The sequence below is a fragment of the Herpailurus yagouaroundi genome, unplaced genomic scaffold, assembly GCF_014898765.1.
Source record: "Herpailurus yagouaroundi ecotype Mexico unplaced genomic scaffold, PumYag 139, whole genome shotgun sequence".
NCBI classification, from domain to species: domain Eukaryota; kingdom Metazoa; phylum Chordata; class Mammalia; order Carnivora; family Felidae; genus Herpailurus; species Herpailurus yagouaroundi.
The window spans coordinates 67,001,687-67,022,166 of NW_024412394.1; the positions used below are offsets into that span (position 1 = coordinate 67,001,687).

The window sequence follows — 20,480 nt, forward strand, 5'->3', positions numbered from 1 at the left end:
TTTCAGCTGATAAATTTTAGCACCATTCCACAGTCTTGTAGTTATGCAGTTCCACTGAAGTTAGTTAATTTTCATTGCATTGTAAATTTCCACCAAGTTGCATTTCAATGTATTTGTACCTTGAAATTTGTATGCAGAGATTGCACAGGCTATCAATTTGATGAACTCCTCACAGAAATTATGTGATAAATATAATTAAAGCTCCGAGATTCCATATTGACAACAGCAGAAAGTGTCTTGAAGTGAATGTTAGAGTTCTAAATTGGTGATTTTTATTCCATGCCAGAAGCAGTCCCCCCCCCCCCCGCCCCCACCCCGGGAGTCCATCTCTGTTATGTCATAAAAATCACTGGGGGAATTGTGAGCATTAGGGAAGTATTTATTTAACATGCATCTTTTCAAGAATATACCTAATATATAAACCAAGACAAACTTACAGATATTAAATATGAGATGTGTGTGATGGACACTATAATATAAACCATAAAATCCACTGGTAGCCCGTGGATAAAAGCAGGAGTTCAAGATCTTGTTGCATTTTTGCATCGTAGAGTGTGTAAGATAACACTATTACCCATCCCAACACCTGTGTAATTCTCATCTTAACTCAAAACCCAAAAGTCCAACAGGCATTTTCAAGTGAATGTAAAGATTCTTAAGTTCCTCTTGATCCCTATAGCCCTACACAGGATGTACTCAGAGATAAGTGAAAGGAGAAAATGAACAGCATATCTTAACTGTTTCAGCAGCCTAGGAAGTACCTCTCAGTGCCTCTCAGAGGCGTCAGCCTGAAAAATTGCATTTATCTGTGTACAATGACAGGTGGCACATGGGACTGGGCATCAAAAACACCAGGTCTTAGGTCACTTTACTAGCTCTGTGGCAGTGGGCAGATCAGATCACTTACCTTCTCTGAACTTCAATTTTGGCCAGTTTCAAATTGGGATAAGAATCCCAGAACTAATCACCTCTCAGGCTAATTGTAAACTCCAAATAATGCAATGAAAATGAAATGCTTCAAATAGATGCAATTTGGAAATTATAAAATGCTTTATAAATGTCAGGTACTTACAGTTAATATTTTGTTTTCCCCTTTAATCTTTCTAAGGTGTAAAAAATAGCAATTTTGTGTCTAAAATAATTCCACTTGCAAATTTAATTATGTCAGATTCTGTTAAATAGCCATCAGGTAGCCATGTAGGAATAGCCAGGTCAGTATAACAGTCCATTGCTATGATAGCCTCAATATTTTCTCATGTCATGTCTTTCAGTGAGATAATCTGGGCAGCTTTATTGCTTTAAATAATTTCTTCCTAAAAGTCTTCCCTTTTCACTCTTTTCAATTGTTCTAATCTGTCTGGCAGACATTTTCCTGGCTATCTGAGTTGGCTGGCTTCAGGGTCCAGGAGTGAGCTTTCTTGTGTATTTTATACCAAGACCCTGGGTGCAAAACCATAGTTAGCAATTGGCTGCACCACAGCTTCTTAAACTGCAGTTTCAGCTGAGATGGTAATTGAATAATCACCAGTCCCAAAGTAAAGGTAAGGCAGAGTCTCCATAGGGCAAGTTATAGGGAATTATATAGACTCCTTGGACCCAAGTGTCCAGGCTGAAGCTAAACATGAGAAGCTAGAGAATGTGTGGGGAGGATGGGTGAGGAAATTTCTTTGGAGAATAGTGTGGGGTGCCAACTCCTTCATCTCAAACCCAGTGTGAGGACTTCCCAGAGGGGTCTACAAGAGACTGCAGTTAGGTAGTCTAGAAGAATGGAGTCTGACTTACTCAGGGAAAGCTAAAGCTCCACCCTATGACAGCATGGGGGGCCACAGGAGGCTGCATTAGGATGTGCCTGCCCTCTCACTCTCAGAGTCACCGGGGAAAGAGATGTCTGTTGTTTTTCTTGGACAAGATGTGGTGCTGTCTTGGGACCCATCTCAAGGGGCTGGAGTAAACCCTGGATTTCTAGGGTCAGAGGAGGAGTTGTAAGCAAGCGGTGGATATCTCTGCATCCACCTGAAGAGTTCCCTTGGAGAGAGATCTTCATTAATGGGAAACTATGAAGAACCCAGGAGTGACCTGCATGGGCTGCCTTAATCGTAGCCCAGGCACAGCAAGCTCAAGGCTATTCAAATCCAGGAAGAAGAGCTCCATCTCCTGGCTTCTCTTCTCCCCACTTCCTGCTCACCTCCGTCCAGGTGGTGTCTTTTTTTCTTTATGTTTATTTATTTATTTATTTTAAGAGAGAGAGAGAGAGCAGGGGAGGGGCAGAAAGAGAGGGAGAGAGAGAATCCCATGCAGGCTCCACGCTGTTAGTGCTAAGCCAGATGCCAATCGTGAGATTGTGACCTGAGCCGAGATCAAGAGCCAGACAGACAATCACCTGAATAAGCCACCCAGGGACCTCCACCCAGGTTGGGTCTTAAAGTAGCCTCTAGTGAATGGGGGAGTGGAGCCTAAGCCAATTGCATCCCTGCTGGGAAAGTCATCTGGAGACCCGTTACTGGAGAGGGGAATGAAGGGGGCGACTATCAGGTATCTAAAAATTAGCAGAAAATACAAGGACTTGACCCAACTTTCCATGTGGGGTCAGGGGAAGATAACCAACACTGAATATATCTTAAAACAGCTGTGAGACACAAAAATATAGTTGCATTTTAATTACATGTCACAAGTTGTGAATTCAAAACATTAGATATGGTTTTATATTAAGTAGTCAAAGTTCCCTTTGCACAATGGAGTCCAGTGGCCAGTAAAAGGGAGTTGATGATGTGATGTCACGTTGACTCACTGGAAAAAAATTCCAACCCGGAAGAACACAAATACTTCGCTTCAGATCTTAAAATTACCCAACCAACTATGTGTGTATTGTCTGCTATGTGTAAAGTCCTGTTGGATACTTTGAAGAATACCTACATTCCTTTAGTTTTCAGTTAGTATTTCCCAGCTAGCATGATGCCTTACACATAATATGCATTCAAGAATATTTTCAATTTAATTATTCTTTACAAGATACTTAGCACCAAGGCATGTGGCATTTTTTATGTTGACAACACTTCAGCTGAAAAATCCCCATATTTATAAAACGCAGTGCAAACCTGAATGGAGTGATTATGGTCTCACTTGTATTTAACACTGTAAATAAAGTGTTGCTGAATAGTCTAAATAGGAGAGAACAGAATATAAACCAAAAACATATAAATGGGATACTTTTTGCCAATCAACGGTAATGGCGCAATAAGAACAAAAAATGTTTGCCTATGGGAAGCCAAGACTTGAATCTATCACTGTCACTCACTACACCCTGGAACCCTATTTTGTCTCCTGTGAATGGGGACACCAGGCTTGCTAGGTCAGAGTGGCAGGGACGCTTCAAAAGAAAATATACAGTAAAACACCCTTTGTAAACTCTAAAGCGCTGCACCCGTGCAAGGGCTTAAAAATAGCTAACAGTTCAACATTCATTCCTTGCCACGTGCATAGCGCTTTGTATCTATTTTCTCATTCAGTCTTGCCACAGCCACAAGACCTAGCTAGGTACTCCTAATTCCTTTCATTTTACACATGAGGAAACTGAGAGGTTAAGCAACTAGTTCAAGTCTATACAGCCCTGCAACTTGAATGAGTATACCCTGACTCTTAACCCTATAGCACTAAGCTGCCATCCTGCATATTGTTACTTAATAGTGGTGCTGAGTTCTCGTAGGGTCTCAACAAATGTGGTTCCTAAGCTGCTAATTTAAAAGGTAACTCCTCGCCACCCGTCTTCCAGGGCGATGCAGCGCACTCCCCGCTCGAAGCTCTTGCCCAGGATCCTCCCGCCAACGGACCGACCCGCCAGAGCCTCAGCATTTCTACGCATGCGCGGGGAAGGGCGGGGGCGGTGGTGGGGTGGGGGTGGGTGTTGTGGGTGACCCGCGCAGGCCCAGTGGCCGAGCGACGCCGGGAGACCTCCCAGTCTTGCCTCTCCGGGCCCCGCCCCGCCCTACCCCACGCCGCTCTGCCCCGCCCCGCCCCGCCCCGCCCCACCCTGCCCGCGCCTTCGCGGCAGACGCTGCCTCCGGAGAGCTCAAGGATGAGCTGAACTTCCGCAGCTGTTAATGTCACCAGCGCTAATCACAGGGACTTTGGGGCTGGCCGGAAGCCCCCTTCCCTGCGCCCACTCCCAGTTCATTTCCTGTCCCGTTCCGCCCGCCCAGCAGCGACCTGGCTCAGCAGGCAGGCGGCCCAGGCGCCCCGGGTAGGTAGTTTGTGTACGGTTACCATGGAGACGCTGGCAGGCCTAGTGGAGCGGGCGGGCTAGCGGGCCGGGAGGAGGGTGGGCTGGCAGGCAGGGTGACCACGCTGTACCCTGGCCTGAACCCGTGGAGGAGGGGGCATTGCCGGGAGTGGGGAAGCTGCTGTCCGCACGGGAGGTGAGGCGTCCCTCGTGGGTTCACCGGGGACCTCTCCTGCCCTGGTCCGCCTTTCTGCCCCCAATGTGGGGAGAGAGGCCCTGTGTATGCTCTCGGGGTCGGTTCGCGGCTGTCCTTATTTCTTCTGTACACTGCTCATTTAGCTAAGTGCATGGCGCTTAACAGAAGCTTGGAAATACTTGTTGGATGCCAGAGTGGTAAACCAAGGGGCTTTGTCTAGACAGCGACTTCGCCACCGTCACACAGATTGTACCCTTTTAGGCAACAGATAAGGAGGGCCCCAATAAATAAATAAAGGTGTGTGTAACAATATACAGTAAACTATATCGTATGTACATATAATGCCTCTTATTATCAGTTCCCACGACTATCACAGCAGGCCTTCCATCCCTAGAATTGTTTTAACTTGGTAGAAAATCAAGTAGCACTCTGTTTGTATCCTGTTTTGTGAATCTACAAAACTGATTAGTTGTTGATTTGGCCTACGTGATATTCGATAAAATACCTATTAAAAATTCTCCCTTTTCATAAAAAAACACTCCTCATTTAAACTTGAACTTGTGAAATTTATGGAAACACTGAAGAAACATCATTTACTTTCATTTTGCCATTTCTTATTTTAAATGCATTTTTTTTTTTTATTCATGGGAGAATTCTTATTGTATCCTTTTATGATATAGTGCCTGGGTAGTAGTTAACTTTTCCTTAAGGGCCAGGCACCATGCTAAAGCACTTTACATGAATTATGTCATTTAGTTATCAGAACAATCCTATGAGGCAATCAATTATTGTCACCATCGTCATTTTACAGATGAGGAAAAGGAAGCTTAGAGTCATTACAATCCTTGCCAAGGTCACCTAGCTGTGAATTGCCAGAGAGTATTTGGGCCCCTGTTCGAGCACTGCACTTTAACCATCACCCCTCTGGGTGCTCAGATCAACAGAAAAGTATTTCAAAATCATGGAAAGGGTCTTGAGTACAGATGGCCCTGACTCACAGTGGTTCAACTTAAAAATTTTCAGCTTTACAACGGTGTGAAAGCAATATATATTCAGTAGAAACCATACTTTGAATTTTGATCTTTTCCCAGGCTGGCACTATGTCCTACGATACTCTCTTGTGATGCTGGGTAGTGGCAGCCAGCGGTAGCCCTCCAGTCAGCCATGAAATCATGAGGGTAAATGATTGATACACTTACAACCATCCTGTACTCATACTGCCATTCTGGTTTTTACTTTCAGCATAGTATTCAATAAATTACATGAGCCCTTCAACACTCATTCTAAAATAGGCTTTGTGCTAGACCATTTTGCCCAACTGGGGGCTAACGTAAGTATTCCTGAGCATGTTTAGGCTGTGCTGTCCTATGATGTTCAGTAGGTTAGGTGTATTGAATGAATTTTCAACTTAATGATATTTTCAACTCACGACGGGTTTTTCAGGATGTCACTCTATTAGAAATTGAGGATGATCTGCATTTGATTTGCAAGGAATAGAGGGGTGGAGATGGTCAGCCTTTCTCTTGTCGCCAACATCTTGATAGTGCAGTGCTGCGTTTAGCAAGAAGGCTCTGGTTCAGGTGACTACTGGCAGCAAAGGTAAAGACAGGTCTTTATAATGAACTATGAATTTTTACAAATAATGACTCTGAAATGTTCCCCCAATGAGTGAGAAATATTTTGTTAAAAATGAAGGTCTCCAGCTTCAAGTATCCTACTGCTGGTGGTGTTCATCCTCTAGGGATCCTATGGACGTCGTAAACTCAGGACAATGATGCAAGACAGAACGCAACCTTTTTCTTCTTTCCCTTCAAAGTCTATCCTGTTTTCTTTTAAAAAAGATCCCCTTGCCCTCTGATCCCACCCCTTCAGGTTTGCATAAAGTGTCACCTCTGGCTCCTTCCTGTCCTCTCCGACACCAAATCCTATTAGTTCTTCTGTTCTTGTTGTCCCTCACTTATTCTCATCTCTCTTCTTCCCTTTGTTTTGCCTTTACTCCTTTATCTCAGGCTTTCCATGCTGCATTCACAGATCACCCCGTTTATCAAGTCTTACTCCATGCCAGGCAACTTGAAGTAAAGGCAAGGAAGGAAAAGGGGACTGAATTTGATCTCATATCACCACATGGCATCAAGACTCAGATACCATTTGAGATAAAGTCCCATATGCCTTTCTAATCCATTGTAACAAATGTCTCCAATGAAAGAAGCCATATTGCCTTCAGCTGGATATTTCTTAGATCTATATTTGAAAATGGAGTTCAGCGATTCTACGAGTGTTGACCTCCACACCTTCAGCTGTGCCTCACATAAAGAACTGTGGCTCAGAGTCTGGTGAGGCAGCACCAGGAGCACAGTGGGAGGGTGTACTGATAGAGGCCAACCAGTGACCTTGCAGAGTATGGAGGAGGAACACCTAACTGAGGCTGGAGGAGGGGGAGAGGCATGTCCAGGAATGCTTCCTTGAGGACCTCTAAGAGTTAGTTGGCTGATTACACAAGAACTACCTGACTTTGTCCCTTCTAGTCTTTTTCCTTTTCATCCTACCCACCCCTGCCGGATCACATCATGCCTCAAAATCTATTAATTAATTTGCTCAGCAGCTTTTATTTATTTTCTTGACCTGCTATTCCATTCTCTCTCTGGTCCAACTCCAGTTTATATTTCCAGAGCTCATTCTTGTCCAGCACACGCCCCATATGTTCTTGGCACTCTGCCTTGGCTCACCCATTGACTTTCCTGGAAATTCCTTCTCTACTGCAGCCCTGATATCAGCCATTGCCTCATGCTTCAAATTCAGCATTTTTCAGAACCCAGCTCAAGGACCAGCTCCTCCAGGAATTCTCCCTAACACCTTCTCCCAGTCAGAAATCCCTTCCTTTTTTTGTAATAACATGGGAGTTATCTCAGTTTTTTTCATTGACCCCATCAGTTTCTACATTGTATTAAGATTATTTGGAAGCAGGGCTGACATTTAACTTGTACACTCCAAGAAAGCTGCTCCTGTTGTGAAAATATTGGCATGTCTCTATATTGGTGCATAAATAGCTGTAGCCCCAGGGCCTCTGACTGCCCTGGTCCTCCCACCTCATCTCATGAGTAACAGTTTGAATATCATCTCTGGGCATATGTCATAGCTTTTGTACTATTGTCTAAGACTCCCTCCCTCACAGAACTGCTGTAGGGATTAACTGAGAGGATGTACTCGAGACTGTTTAGCATAGTGCTTGGTATTTAATCCATACTAACTGAATGGATTTGTTCCAATTGTTAGGAGAATTTTTATAAAGTTAAAATTTCTGTGATACTATTGCCTTCTAGTTCAGGTGTACTTTACTATAAACAGACAAGCTTTCAAACTCTGAGTGATTGTTGAAGTTGGCAAAAATCCTCTTTGATAAGAATTTGTAATTTAACAAATATAAAGAAAAAAAATACTTCCCTACCCCCCAAAAACAAACTTCTTTTTTTAAAAAAAATTTTTTTTTCAACGTTTATTTTTGGGACAGAGAGAGACAGAGCATGAACGGGGGAGGGGCAGAGAGAGAGGGAGACACAGAATCGGAAACAGGCTCCAGGCTCTGAGCCATCAGCCCAGAGCCCGACGCGGGGCTCGAACTCACGGATCGCGAGATCGTGACCTGGCTGAAGTCGGACGCTTAACTGACTGCGCCACCCAGGCGCCCCAACAAACTTGTAACTCAGTTCACTTACATCACTGAACATTTCCATATTTGATTTAATGACATATTAACATTAATATAATAATAATAATAGATTAACTGTGTAGATCTTACATTATTGAAACTGCTTCTCACAATGTAACTGTTAAGATTTGGGAGGAGGAGAAAGGAAGAGGGAGAGAGAAAGTTGTGTTAGAATTAGTGGTAAAATTTACATACAAAAATATTTTTAAGCCCATTATCTATATTATTTCCTCCAATATTTAATCAATTTAAATTCCTCTGTGCCCAAATAAAGTACAAAATTGTTAACATTTGACCTGAGTAAATATTCCTGCTTCCTTACTCCATGAAAGAATATAGTTTTCCATGCAAACTAAAATACAGAACCTCAGTCAGGAATGATGGTCCATTATGACTCATCCAAAGCACTTTCTCTAATCTTTATTGTTTGCCAGATTACCTTTGATATTGCTAGACTTATTAGTGCTATGTGGGGCCAAAGGAATCACAAACCTGATTTGGGCTCTGGGGGACACCTGTTCATCATATAGAACTTCTTCTCACTGAGTGGTATACTTTCTTTACTGCAGTGGGCCTTTTAAAAAGTGATATGGCCACTTGAATTAGATGTGATGAGACTGAATTTATATTATTTTGCATCCAGAAAGAATACAGGTATGTCCTACTTCTGAAGATTCATGTTATATCACTTTGCTTTTATGCAAGACCTGCATTAGGGCTTTCTTTGTAAAAGTGAAAATCCTCTTCAGATTTCTATTGGTGAGTGAAAACAGGTTATTAATGTAGGTCTTTTGTAAAAGCAAACTGGCAGAAAGTGGGTAATACGGTATGCTTTACGCCATTTCGGCTTACCAGAGTTTTCATAGGAATGCTCTACTTTTCAATAGCAGGGGAAACGTGTATATATGGCTCTATAAAAAACACTTTAGCGGTGCCTGGGTGGCTCAATCAGATAAGCATCCGACTTTGGTTCAGGTCATGATCTCATGACTTGTGGGTTGGAGCCCTGTGTCGGGCTCTGTGCTGACATCTCAGAGCCTGGAGCCTGCTTTGGATTCTGTCGCTGTCTCTCTCTGCCCCTCCCCTGCTCATGCTCTGTCTTTCTGTCTCTCAAAAATAAATAAACATTTAAAAAATTAAAAACACTTTATACATATTTTTAATAATTAACATTGAATATTTTAAAAAGAAACAGGCAATCATATCAGAAGCATTAGAAGTAAAATGTACTTGGCCTGTCAGTTTTTTGTGTTTTATTTTTAAACTTTTTTTATTTAAGAGAGAGAGTGAGCATGAGTGGGGGAGGGGCAGAGGGAGAGAGAGTGCGAATCCCAAGCAGGATCCGTGCCATCAGGGCAGAGCCCCATGTGGGGCTCAATCATATGACCTTGGGATCATGACCTGAGCCAAAATCAAGAGTTGGATGCTTAACTGACTGAGCCATCCAGGTGCCCCTGGCCTGTCATAGTTTTTTTTAGTTGTATTAATGTACATGATTTTGGAGACTTTGCTTAAATTCAAAATCCTAGATCAAAAATTCCTAGAATATGACTGCTTAAAGTAATTTTTTACTGTTTTACCTCACTGGGCCTTTCCATATGAAAGGAATGGCATATTGTTTGTGGTTTTCATCATGCTCTTTTCCTCAAAAACTTTTAGGGTAGGGCCTGGGTAGAATGAAACACATGTTCTTGTTGTCTGTTGTTATATAACAACTTAATGTATACAATCATAATATAGTAAATCCTCTTTACTTGTCTAAGGAATCATCTGTTGACTCTACTTATGGAAATGAAGTCTTTTTAGTTTCCTTGGGCATATGTCACAAAAATTTTTTTCTTTTTTGCAGAAGTTATTCTAAAATTGGGCACTGAAATATAGGAATAATTTCCAGTCCTCTTTCTCCTTAGAGATATAACATTTTCAGGACATCTGAGTTGTTACTGTTTTTTTTTTTTTTTAATGAACACCTATTACCACATACTAATTAGAGTTATGTTTTTAAAATCCCTTTTTAAAGTTTAGAGCTGTAGAGGTGTCTTGCCATGTTAACCAGACCTCCATGGGGACACATCAGCATTTAAGAAGGATCTGCATGGGGCGCCTGGGTGGCGCAGTCGGTTGAGCGTCCGACTTCAGCCAGGTCACGATCTCGCGGTCCGTGAGTTCGAGCCCCGCGTCAGGCTCTGGGCTGATGGCTCGGAGCCTGGAGCCTGTTTCCGATTCTGTGTCTCCCTCTCTCTCTGCCCCTCCCCCGTTCATGCTCTGTCTCTCTCTGTCCCCAAAATAAATAAACGTTGAAAAAAAAATTAAAAAAAAAATAAAAAAGAAGGATCTGCATTCTCAGGGTGTCTGGGTGGCTCAGTCAGTTAAGCATCCAACTCACAGAATCTGAAGCAGGCTCCAGTCCCCAGCTGTTAGCACAGAGCCTGACACAGGGATCAAACCCACGAGCTGTGAGATCATGACCTGAGCTGGAGTCGGATGCTTAACCGACTGAGGCACCCAGACACCCCAAGCATCCAAATCTTAATCTCAGCTCAGGTCTTGATCTCAGGGTCTTGGGTTCAAGCCCCGTGTTGGGCTCCATGCTGGGCATGGAGCCTACTTAAAAAAAAAAAAAAAAAAAAAAAAAAAAAAAGAAGGATCTGCATTCTCATTGCCCTTGGACATGACTTTAACTCCTTAACTGAGAGAGTGAGCCTGGAAAAGGATATTTGATATTGATATTTAGCATTTATTCATCTAAGACACTATCTCAAATTGAAGGGGACTTGAATCAATTCATTCAAATACATCATGGGCAAAGGTGGGGCAGAAACTTAACCTGAGTTTACAAACTACATTTAGAAAAGCAAATATAGCTTGGAAATAGGACTCATCTGCCTAAATCTAACCTTATACTAGCAATTTGTGTGGAGGACAGTGGGGGGGAAAGGAAACTTTAGTTAAAATTTTAACAGATCCCCCCAGTGTTGTTGTTGTTGTTGTTTTAACATATTAGAGAATATGAGATGATTTTCTCTTCCTAGTCTGTCTTCTTTCACGATCTATTGTCTTTCTCTCCAGGTTTAGCTTTCATCTTGATTCTCTTCCTTGAACATCATTTCCCTCGAGTAAGTATATTCCCATAGGCATAACTGTGCACATCAACCTATATTTTTGAAAGCTTTTTTTCCACCCTGATCTTGTAACTGTAACTGTCTGGTAGATTTTTAATTAAAAAATGTTTGTGACTTTTTCTAGTTTAGTTATAGAGGAATGGCTTAAGCATGTGTGGATGAGTTTAAGTACTCCTTTCTTTCTTTTTTTCTTATATTTTAACTTTATTTTTTAAAATGTACATCCAAATTAGTTAGTATATAGTGAAACAATGATTTCAGGAGTAGATTCCTTAGTGCCCCTTACCCATTTAGCCCATGCCCCCTACCACATCCCCTCCAGCAACCCTCAGTTTGTTCTCCATATTTATGAGTCTCTTGTTTTGTCCCCCTCCCTGTTTTTATATTATTTTTGTTTCCCTTCCCTTATGTTCATCTGTTTTGTCTCTTAAAGTCCTCATATGAGTGAAGTCATAGGATTTTTGTCTTTCTCTGACTGACTAATTTCACTTAGCATAATACCCTCTAGTTCCATCCATGTAGTTGCAAATGGCAAGGTTTCATTCTTTTTGATTGCCGAGTAATACTCCATTGTATATATATACCACTTCTTTATCCATTCATCCATCGATGGACATTTGGGCTCTTTCCATACTTTGGCTATTGTTAATAGTGCTGCTGCAAACATGGGGGTGCATGTGTCCCTTCCAAACAGCACACCTGTATCCCTTGGATAAATGCCTAGTAGTGCAGTTGCTGAGTTGTAGGGTAGTTCTATTTTTAGTTTTCTGAGGAACCTCCATCCTGTTTTCCAGAGTGGCTGCAGCAGCTTGCATTCCCACCAACAATGCAAAAGAGATCCTCTTTCTCCGCATCCTCGCCAACATCTGTTGTTGCCTGAGTTGTTAATGTTAGCCATTCTGACAGGTGTCAGGTGGTATCTCATTGTGGTTTTGATTTGTATTTCCCTGATGATGAGTGATGTTGAGCATTTTTTCATGTGTTGGTTGGCCATCTGGATGTCTTCTTTGGAGAAGTGTCTATTCATGTCTTTTGCCCATTTCTTCACTGGATTATTTGTTTTTTGGGTGTTGAGTTTGATAAGTTCTTTGTAGATTTTGGATACTAACCCTTTATCTGATATGTCCTTTGCAAATATCTTCTCCCATTCTGCCAGTTGCCTTTTAGTTTTGCTGATTGTTTCCTTCGCTGTGCAGAAGCTTTTTATTTTGATGAGGTTCCAATAGTTCATTTTTGCTTTTGTTTCCCTTGCCTCTGGAGACGTGTTGAGTAAGAAATTGCTGCGGCCAAGGTCGAAGAGGTTTTTGCCTGCTTTCTTCTCTAGGATTTTGATGGCTTCCTGTCTTACATTGAGGTCTTTCATCCATTTTGAGTTTATTTTTGTGTATGGTGTAAGAAAGTGGTCCAGGTTCATTCTTCTGCATGTTGCTGTCCAGTTTTCCCAGCACCACTTGCTGAAGAGACTGTCTTTATTCCATTGGATATTCTTTCCTGCTTTGTCAAAGATTAGTTCCCATACATTTGTGGGTCCATTTCTGGGTTCTCTATTCTATTCCATTGATCTGAGTGTCTGTTCTTGTAAGCACTCCTTTCTAAAGTCCTGGATGAAAACAGTTAATATTTTGTACCATATGTTTGCAGAGTGTGGTGTCTACCTGAAGAACATTTTATTTTAAAAGGAAAGATGCTATCTCCAAATGATAAAAAGTTAGAAAAGCTGGATCCATTTTATCGACCTTCTATGTCCAAGCAGAAGACCAGCGCAGAGATCATAAGTGAAGCACGAAATGCATTAAGAACAGTTAGGACCCAACGACCATTTACACCACGGGAAGACCAAAGAAAGCTATTTGGGCCTGCATCTTCAAGAACACCAGAAAATAGACCTCCTTCCTCCTTTAGGTAATGACATTTCTCTTGCCTGTACACGTGGATATGTAAGCTACCAGATGACATTTTCCCTTAATTCTAGTTATGGATAGTTGCTTTCTAAAGTTGGATGTCTGCTAATTGCACCTCTTGTATCTATTCAAGATTCCTAAATATTAAGTCCAGACCTTGGGTCCCAGAAGTTGCTTTGGTTTAAAATGGTAAATAGTGGTTGTCATAGCAAATCTGTAAAGCAATATGAACAAAGCTTTTTTAAAAAATCACTGTATACATTTCTTCTCTTCATTATTCGGTAACTTTTAATCCCCCTAAAAGTAATGAAAAGACTTACTAATAAAATGTTCTAAGTACTGTGATTTTTTTTTAAATTGCTTCTTCTTCAAGGCTTATGCATTAAATGCTTTTACTTGTTTTGGGCTAAAGTTAACTAACATATACTAGAAATAAATGATTCTTCACAAACTAATATTTCTGTTCCATCTCCTCTGCTAGCCTCCATGCATCCAGTTTTGAGTCATCTGATTCCAGGCCTATCTCCAGTGCTCGTCTCAGTCCGCTAGAGCTTGTGAGTACTTTATATTTAAGTGCTGTGAAATGGAATTGGCCCAAAATACTTGGAATCAGTACCTATATATGCTAAGAAAAGGATCACATAGACCTAAGTATACTAATAATTTAATATGAAAGCAATTTATTTTTTTTCAAATATATTTCATGTCTAATGAAACACTTCTATTATTTATCTATAATTTCATAATAAAGAAGAATTTAGAAATATACAGTGACCTGGCAAACAGAATGTTTTGCAACATTTTTTTGTTTTTCACAATTTTTGGGGTTTTTTAAAGTTATGCATGTATATTATTTTTAATAGTTATGTATACAAATAAATTATATGTATATGTACATAAAGTTTCAAAGATTTGTTACCCAAAACATTCCAGTGGTCTCCTGTCCTCTTATTCTTCATTTTATCCTTCCCATTGGTTCTCACTTTAAACTCTTTTAGCACATTCTTTTGGTATATACATCCAAAATTTTAAATAACAGTGTCTTGATCCTCTCTGGCTTATGAGATTGAGGAATTATCTAATGACTTCTCACTAAGGAAGATGAAGATTTAACTCTTGTCTGTCCTCCCACACATCATTACAACACATTCATCTTTTCTGTCCCCACTGCTACTCTCAATATAGATACATCATAATTTTGGTTAATCTCTTTTCTCTATGATTATATAAACCCTGTTTATAACTGAGCCTTGAACTATTGATGATTACTTCTTCCCTGTACCACTTTTTGTTTTCCCTGGTATTAATAATTGCCTTGCTTTTTTAGTTTTGTATTATTACCATTTCAACCCTAAACTCTTCTCCAAGATCTAAATCTCCTTCATATATCCAGGTACATGAGGTATTTTATTGATTAATCTCTTTGGAGAACTTTCCCCACTTTCTCTCAGACCACTTACCCTGGGCACCTGGCACACATGTAGCTCTCCTTCTTGTGATAGCTATCTTGTTTCCTGTATCCCAGATTTTTCTCTGTCTTGATTTGCTTTTGGAATACTTGCTCCAGTAGCTTCTAGAGAAAGAGTGTATGGGAAGTACATTATTTGAGACCTTGATGGCTGTTTTTGCTCTCTAGAAGTTTGTAAGATTTTTCTCTTTGTTTCCAGTGTTCTGAAATTCCATGACAATGGACCTTTGTATTAGTCTGTCTGTCATGATGGGTATTCTCAATGGAATCTCATGCCCTTCAACTCTGGGAAAGGTCCTTAAATTATTTTGGTGTCTCTTCCCCTCTTTTTTGTTCTGTTTGCTCTTTCTGGAATTTATTATTCCAATATAGGATTCCCTGGACTTGTACTTTAATTTTCTTTTCTTTTTTAAAATTTTTATTTCCCTTCTCTTTTTGGAAGAGACTTTATCTTCTAATCTTTTTGTTGAGTTCTTTTCATTTCTGCTATCATATTTTTAAAATATTTATTTTTAATTTTCCAGAAGCTTTTCCCCACTCTTAAGTTTTTTTCTTTTTTTAAAAAAAATTTTTTTAATGTTTATTCATTTTTGAGAGAGAGAGCCAGAGCATGAGTGAGGGAGGGGCAGAGAGAGAGGGAGACTCAGAAACCAACGCGGGGTCCAGGCTCTGAGCTGTCAGCACAGAGCCTAATGTGGGGCTCGAACTCACAAACCACGAGATCATGACCTGAGCTGAAGTTGGAAGTTTACCTGACTGAGCCACCCAAGTGCCCCGGTTATCTTTTCATATGTATATATGTATGTATGTGTATATATACATATATATATATATATATATATATATATATATATATATATGTATGTGTGTGTATATACACACACACAAACACACACATACATATACATATACGTATACATATATATATATATATACATGTATATAGCATTCTTGTGTTTCATGGTTGTATCATCTTGTCTGAGTATATTAGTGATAATTTTGGTTTTTGAATTGTTTCCTTCTCCCTTTAAAATTTTTGCTGTTTGTGTGTGTGCATGCATCTTAAACAAGAGAAATTTATTTTCTCACAGTTCTGAAGATTAGAAGTCCGAGATCAAGGTGGCAGTAGGGCTGATTTCTACTGAGGCCTTTCTCCTTGGCTTGTAGATGGCCATCTTCTCCCTGTGTCTTTACATGGTTTTCCCTCTGTGTCTCTGTTGCATTTTTATGTTTATTTTGCTCTCTGTTTTTCATATCAGAGGCTCTCCCCTGATAGCTCATGCTGCTTGTTTGGCTGCTCTTATTTGGAAGTAGAAGCATGTGGAATGGGTTGATCAACCGGTAGGTGATACCTACTCATATCAGGGAAGTTTAGCTGGGCTGTGTTGTTTGTGAAAGCCCCAATGGTGGTAACTTTAGGAATTTTCTTGTGGCTAGTTTATTGGAAGTATCTCAGAATATCTTCCAAGCTCTTGCCTACAGGATAAAAGCTGGTTGCTAACTTACAAGAACCAGCTGGAGGATGAAGGTAGGAATGTCTACCATTCAGTAGGTAAATATTCAATTAATATCTATGTTTATAATAAGTACCCTGACACTCAACTCTGGAAGGCAGCTATGCTTAGCACTATACCACCAATGCCTGCTGTGACACTCAACTCTGTATGATTAGCCTGATTAAGAGATCCTCTGTTTTACCTTCTCTACAGAACAAATCTCCCATCCATGTGGCCTGACTTCATGGAACTGGGAGGGAAGGAGTTACACAGATTTTTACCCAGTCCTCCTTATTTCAGTCACCTCCCCTTATAGCCCTGCTGCATAAGTACCTGGTGATACCAGTCCTTTAGACTTTCATGGAATTGGGGTGTTAGTCAAGCTACTTTTTAATTTTTTCTGAAGTTTTATTTATTTTTGAGAGAGAATGAATAGGGGGGAGGCAGAGAGAGGAAGAGAGAGAATCCCAAGCAGGCTCTGTGCTATCAGCGTGGAGACCAATGCAGGGCTCAAACTCATGAACCTTGAGATCATGACCTGGGCCGAAATCAAGAGTTGGAGGCTCAACCAGCTGAACCACCCAGGCGCCCCTGCTTCTCGATTTTTATTACTATGCATGTATGCATATTTGTGTGTGTGTTTGTTTTTGATGAACTATTTGTGGGTTTTTTTGCTGAACTATTTGAAAGCAAGTTGCAGATCTTTTAAGACTTCATCCATAAAAGTTTAATTTACATGTCATGTGAACAAGGACAGTCTCCTACATCACCACCACATTATCATCACAGCTCAGAAAATTAACATTACTCGGTAGTATCATTTAATGCACAGTCCATGTCCAAATGACCCCAACTGTCTCAAAATGTATCTTATATTTTTATGCTTGTTCTTATATTGCAGATGGCAAAAATAGGGTTCCAAAATAGTACGCATGAACCGATATGCAATAAATACTTTTGCCAGCCATTTATTTATATGTAGTTTCTTACACTTACAGTCTTGGAGACCACTTGGGTTCTGGGCCAGCTACAACAAGAGGGAACCCCTGTTTGGCAGCCCAGTGGGTCCACCTTATCGTAAAGTGGCTCTCTATTTTATGATTCTGTCATTGGACTCCTATGAATTGTTTTTAACATTCTGTAGTTTTGGGTGATTCACTCAATAGGCCTATTGTTTTCTAAAAATTTCTAGTTGTAGAGTTAACCTGGTCCTTGTTACACTGGTACAGTCTTTGGACTGCAGGATTGGATGTTAGACAAATATGGACATTTGCCTCTGTTTCGGGTCATTATAATTTCATTATATTTTAGGGTCACTATATTTCTTTACTGCAGAATGGCTAGGTGCTATGTACAAAGTAATAGTGGACTCAGAAGTCCCCATGTCAAGTAAAATAGCTCTTTTAGTTTGAAATCTTTTTGTTATAGCAGACTATGTAAGGGTCTTAAGTATATTTCATTTTAAACATAATTAAAGTTTGGAGCCCCCAGTCAAAAAAATCCTAAAAGTGAACTTATGCTATTGCCCCTCCACCTTCTTTCCTCTTTTCCATCTCACCCCTGAGAGAACCTCTACTCTGGGGACTACTATCCTGGCAAAGTGGGGAAGTAGGAATGGAGGAGGAAGGAGTGGGGAAAAAGGAGGCAGCTGGAGGCTGGGGCTGGGGTAGCTCACAGATAAGGGGCTCACTTGTGGAAAGAATCTGTGAAGATCTAACCAACAGAACCTCAGTACTTTCTGGCTCTAGGTTCCTTTCTCAGGCTAGTTTGGCTTTTAATGATGCCTTGACTATCAGTCAATCGAGGAAGAGGGACCAAGAAAGCAACCCATTCCAGCTCCTACATTTAACAAATCAGCTCTACTTCTTTGAGTGTAAATGTTTCCCTTCTCCCTGTTTCTACCCCCCCCCCCCAATCTGGCCTGTGCTCCTCCCACTGCCCATCCTTCTGCAGGTGGTGGACTGTCTCTACTCAGGGGCACTCTGGCTCCTGACCATCCAGGCCTTGACTGCCCATTAGCACCTGTAATCCTATAAGACAGGAAGTAAACATGTATACCTACTTGCTATATCAGTATGCCCTGGTACCCCTGTTTTCTTTCGTAGCAGCGCCCCACGTTCCCACGACAACTCGACATGTGGGGCTGCTGGGTGGTGGTTGTTATGGCTGCTTTCATTCTGCTCCCCTGGTTATAGCTGGTGTTCAGATTTATATTTACACAGGAATAGCTGCTCTCTTACTTTGGATTGTATAAAGTAGGAAAAGAGATGTGGGCCTGTGCATGAATAGGAAGTTTTGTCTTTCATCATTATTATTGTCAAAACTGAATTCTCTTGTGTTTCCTAAATTTACAAAGTCTAGTTGTTTAAACCCCAAGTGTTTTTTTATTAAACTTTTTATTGCCACACTAAAAAGACACAGATCATGAGTGCAGCTTGATAAATTTACACAGACTCAACATACTCTGTAACCAGCATTCAGAAAGGAAAAATAGATCATTACCAGCATCCCAGAAACTGCCTCCCTAGGGTGAATATTGTCTTGATTAATCACAGCATAGATTAACTTGAGCTATTTTTAAAATATTTTATAGGAACCATGCTCCAATTATTTGACAAGGAAAACAATGTGGTTTATTTTTAAAAGAAAGGACTTGGGGGGCACCTGGGTGGCTCAGTCGGTTGGGCGTCCGACTTCGGCTCAGGTCATGATCTCACGGTCCGTGAGTTCCAGCCCCACATCGGGCTCTGTGCTGATGGCTCAGAGCCTGGAGCCTGTTTCAGATTCTGTGTCTCCCTCTCTCTCTGACCCTCCCCCGTTCATGCTCTGTCTCTCTCTGTCTCAAAAATAAATAAACGTTAAAAAAAAATTAAACAAACAAAAAAAAGAATGGACTTGGAATCCCATATATACCTTGGGGATAGGGGAGATCCAGGGTAAGAAAAAGAATGAGAATGAGAATGTCAAAGCAATGTTCTTTCTGTCACCATTTCTGAATGGGAACATTACAACAGTGAATCACATGCTGAGAGTGACAGAGGAGCCCAGCGTACCTGTGGAGAAAATCATAGTAATAGAGGTGCACATACAGTTACCACATCCAAGGGTTATAGGCTTGAAGGAATTGTTTTAACAGCTTTACCGAGGTATAATTTATCTACAATTGTATCAAGACTCGGAGTTTTCCAGATAAAAAGACCAGTAGATAGATAGATAGATAGATAGATAGATAGATAGATAGATAGACAGACACACACACACACACACACAGATAGATGTATAGAAAGAGATTTATTTTGAGGGATTGGTTCACATCATTAAGGAGCCTGAGAAGTCCCCCTCGGTCTGCCGTCTGCAAGCTGGAGGCCCAGGAAAGCCAGTGGCCTAATTCCAGTCAAAGCCTAAAGGCCTGAAAAACTGGGAGGGGTGGGCTGGGGGGAGAGGGTAGCAGGTAACCAGTGGTGTGAGTACCCATCCGAATGTGAAGGCTCAAGAACTAGAAGTATTGGTGTCCAAGAGGAAAAAGATGGATGTTCCTGCTGAAGCAGAGAGGGCAAAAACACCCTTCTTCATTTCCAGGAATTTTTAATATTTGCTTTCTAACTTTAAGAGGTCTTGTGTGTGTGTGTGTGTGTGTGTGTGTGTGTGTGTGTGTGTGTGTTTTGTTGCTCTGCAAATTAAATCATAGCCACTTCCTGAGGTGGGATATGGCAGACTCCCCTTCCTGTAGAATAGGGGAGACCCTGCCTTTCCATCTGGTGGTCCAGAGGAGCCATGCCAAAAATTGGTCAAGGCCCACGATACTGGGAGAAAAGTCAAGGCCAGGCAGATTCCTTAAATGTTCTAGGAATTCTGTCTTTTTCGATTGGGTTATTCTATGAAAATTCTTTCTTTCTTCAACAAACTCTAGCAGTTTGAACAGCCAGAACAGAGCTTAAAATCTGACTTTGTCAGTGTCCTTGATTATATTCAAGTCACTGGTTAGTGTCATGACACACAAAGTGACTGAGGTGAGGTTCTCAAGTGAAAATTTCAACTTTCTTACATTGTTCTCTGAATTCTAAAATAAAGTGAATCTTATAAAAAAAAAGTTCTTTTACTGTTTTGCTTCATAAAAGCCAGTTTGCTCTACAAAGTGGAAGAACATTTTGTAGAACCTGGCAGGATAGAAATTGATGTCTTGTTCAGTGGTTTTCCCTTGAAGAACTAAAAACACTTACATGTATTACTTATACTTTAAGTAGTCCGGTGAGGTATATGTTTAAATGGGGTACATGATTTTAGTTAAGGACAATAGTCAAATGGGACTCATTTTTCACTATACAATGACTAATTTTGCACTAGGAAAATGATATCTTTTATCAAGGGGCAGTTA

The 20,480-nt window shown here is 40.8% G+C and overlaps 1 protein-coding gene across 3 annotated transcripts in view; it reads left to right on the plus strand.

Annotated features, from left to right (window-relative positions):
* The first annotated feature begins 4,016 nt into the window (after positions 1-4,016).
* ARMC2 (armadillo repeat containing 2) overlaps positions 4,017-20,480 on the plus strand; it is a 107,878-nt gene continuing 91,414 nt past the window's right edge. For 2 of the 3 annotated variants that reach the window (XM_040474326.1, XM_040474327.1), the window contains exons 1-3: positions 4,017-4,237; positions 12,882-13,142; positions 13,623-13,695. In XM_040474326.1, coding sequence (XP_040330260.1) covers positions 4,098-4,237; positions 12,882-13,142; positions 13,623-13,695 — 474 coding nt within the window. In that variant the 5' untranslated portion in view covers positions 4,017-4,097. Of the gene's footprint in view, positions 4,238-11,187; positions 11,235-12,881; positions 13,143-13,622; positions 13,696-20,480 lie in introns of all 3 variants that reach the window. The other variant, XM_040474328.1, reaches the window with a different exon arrangement.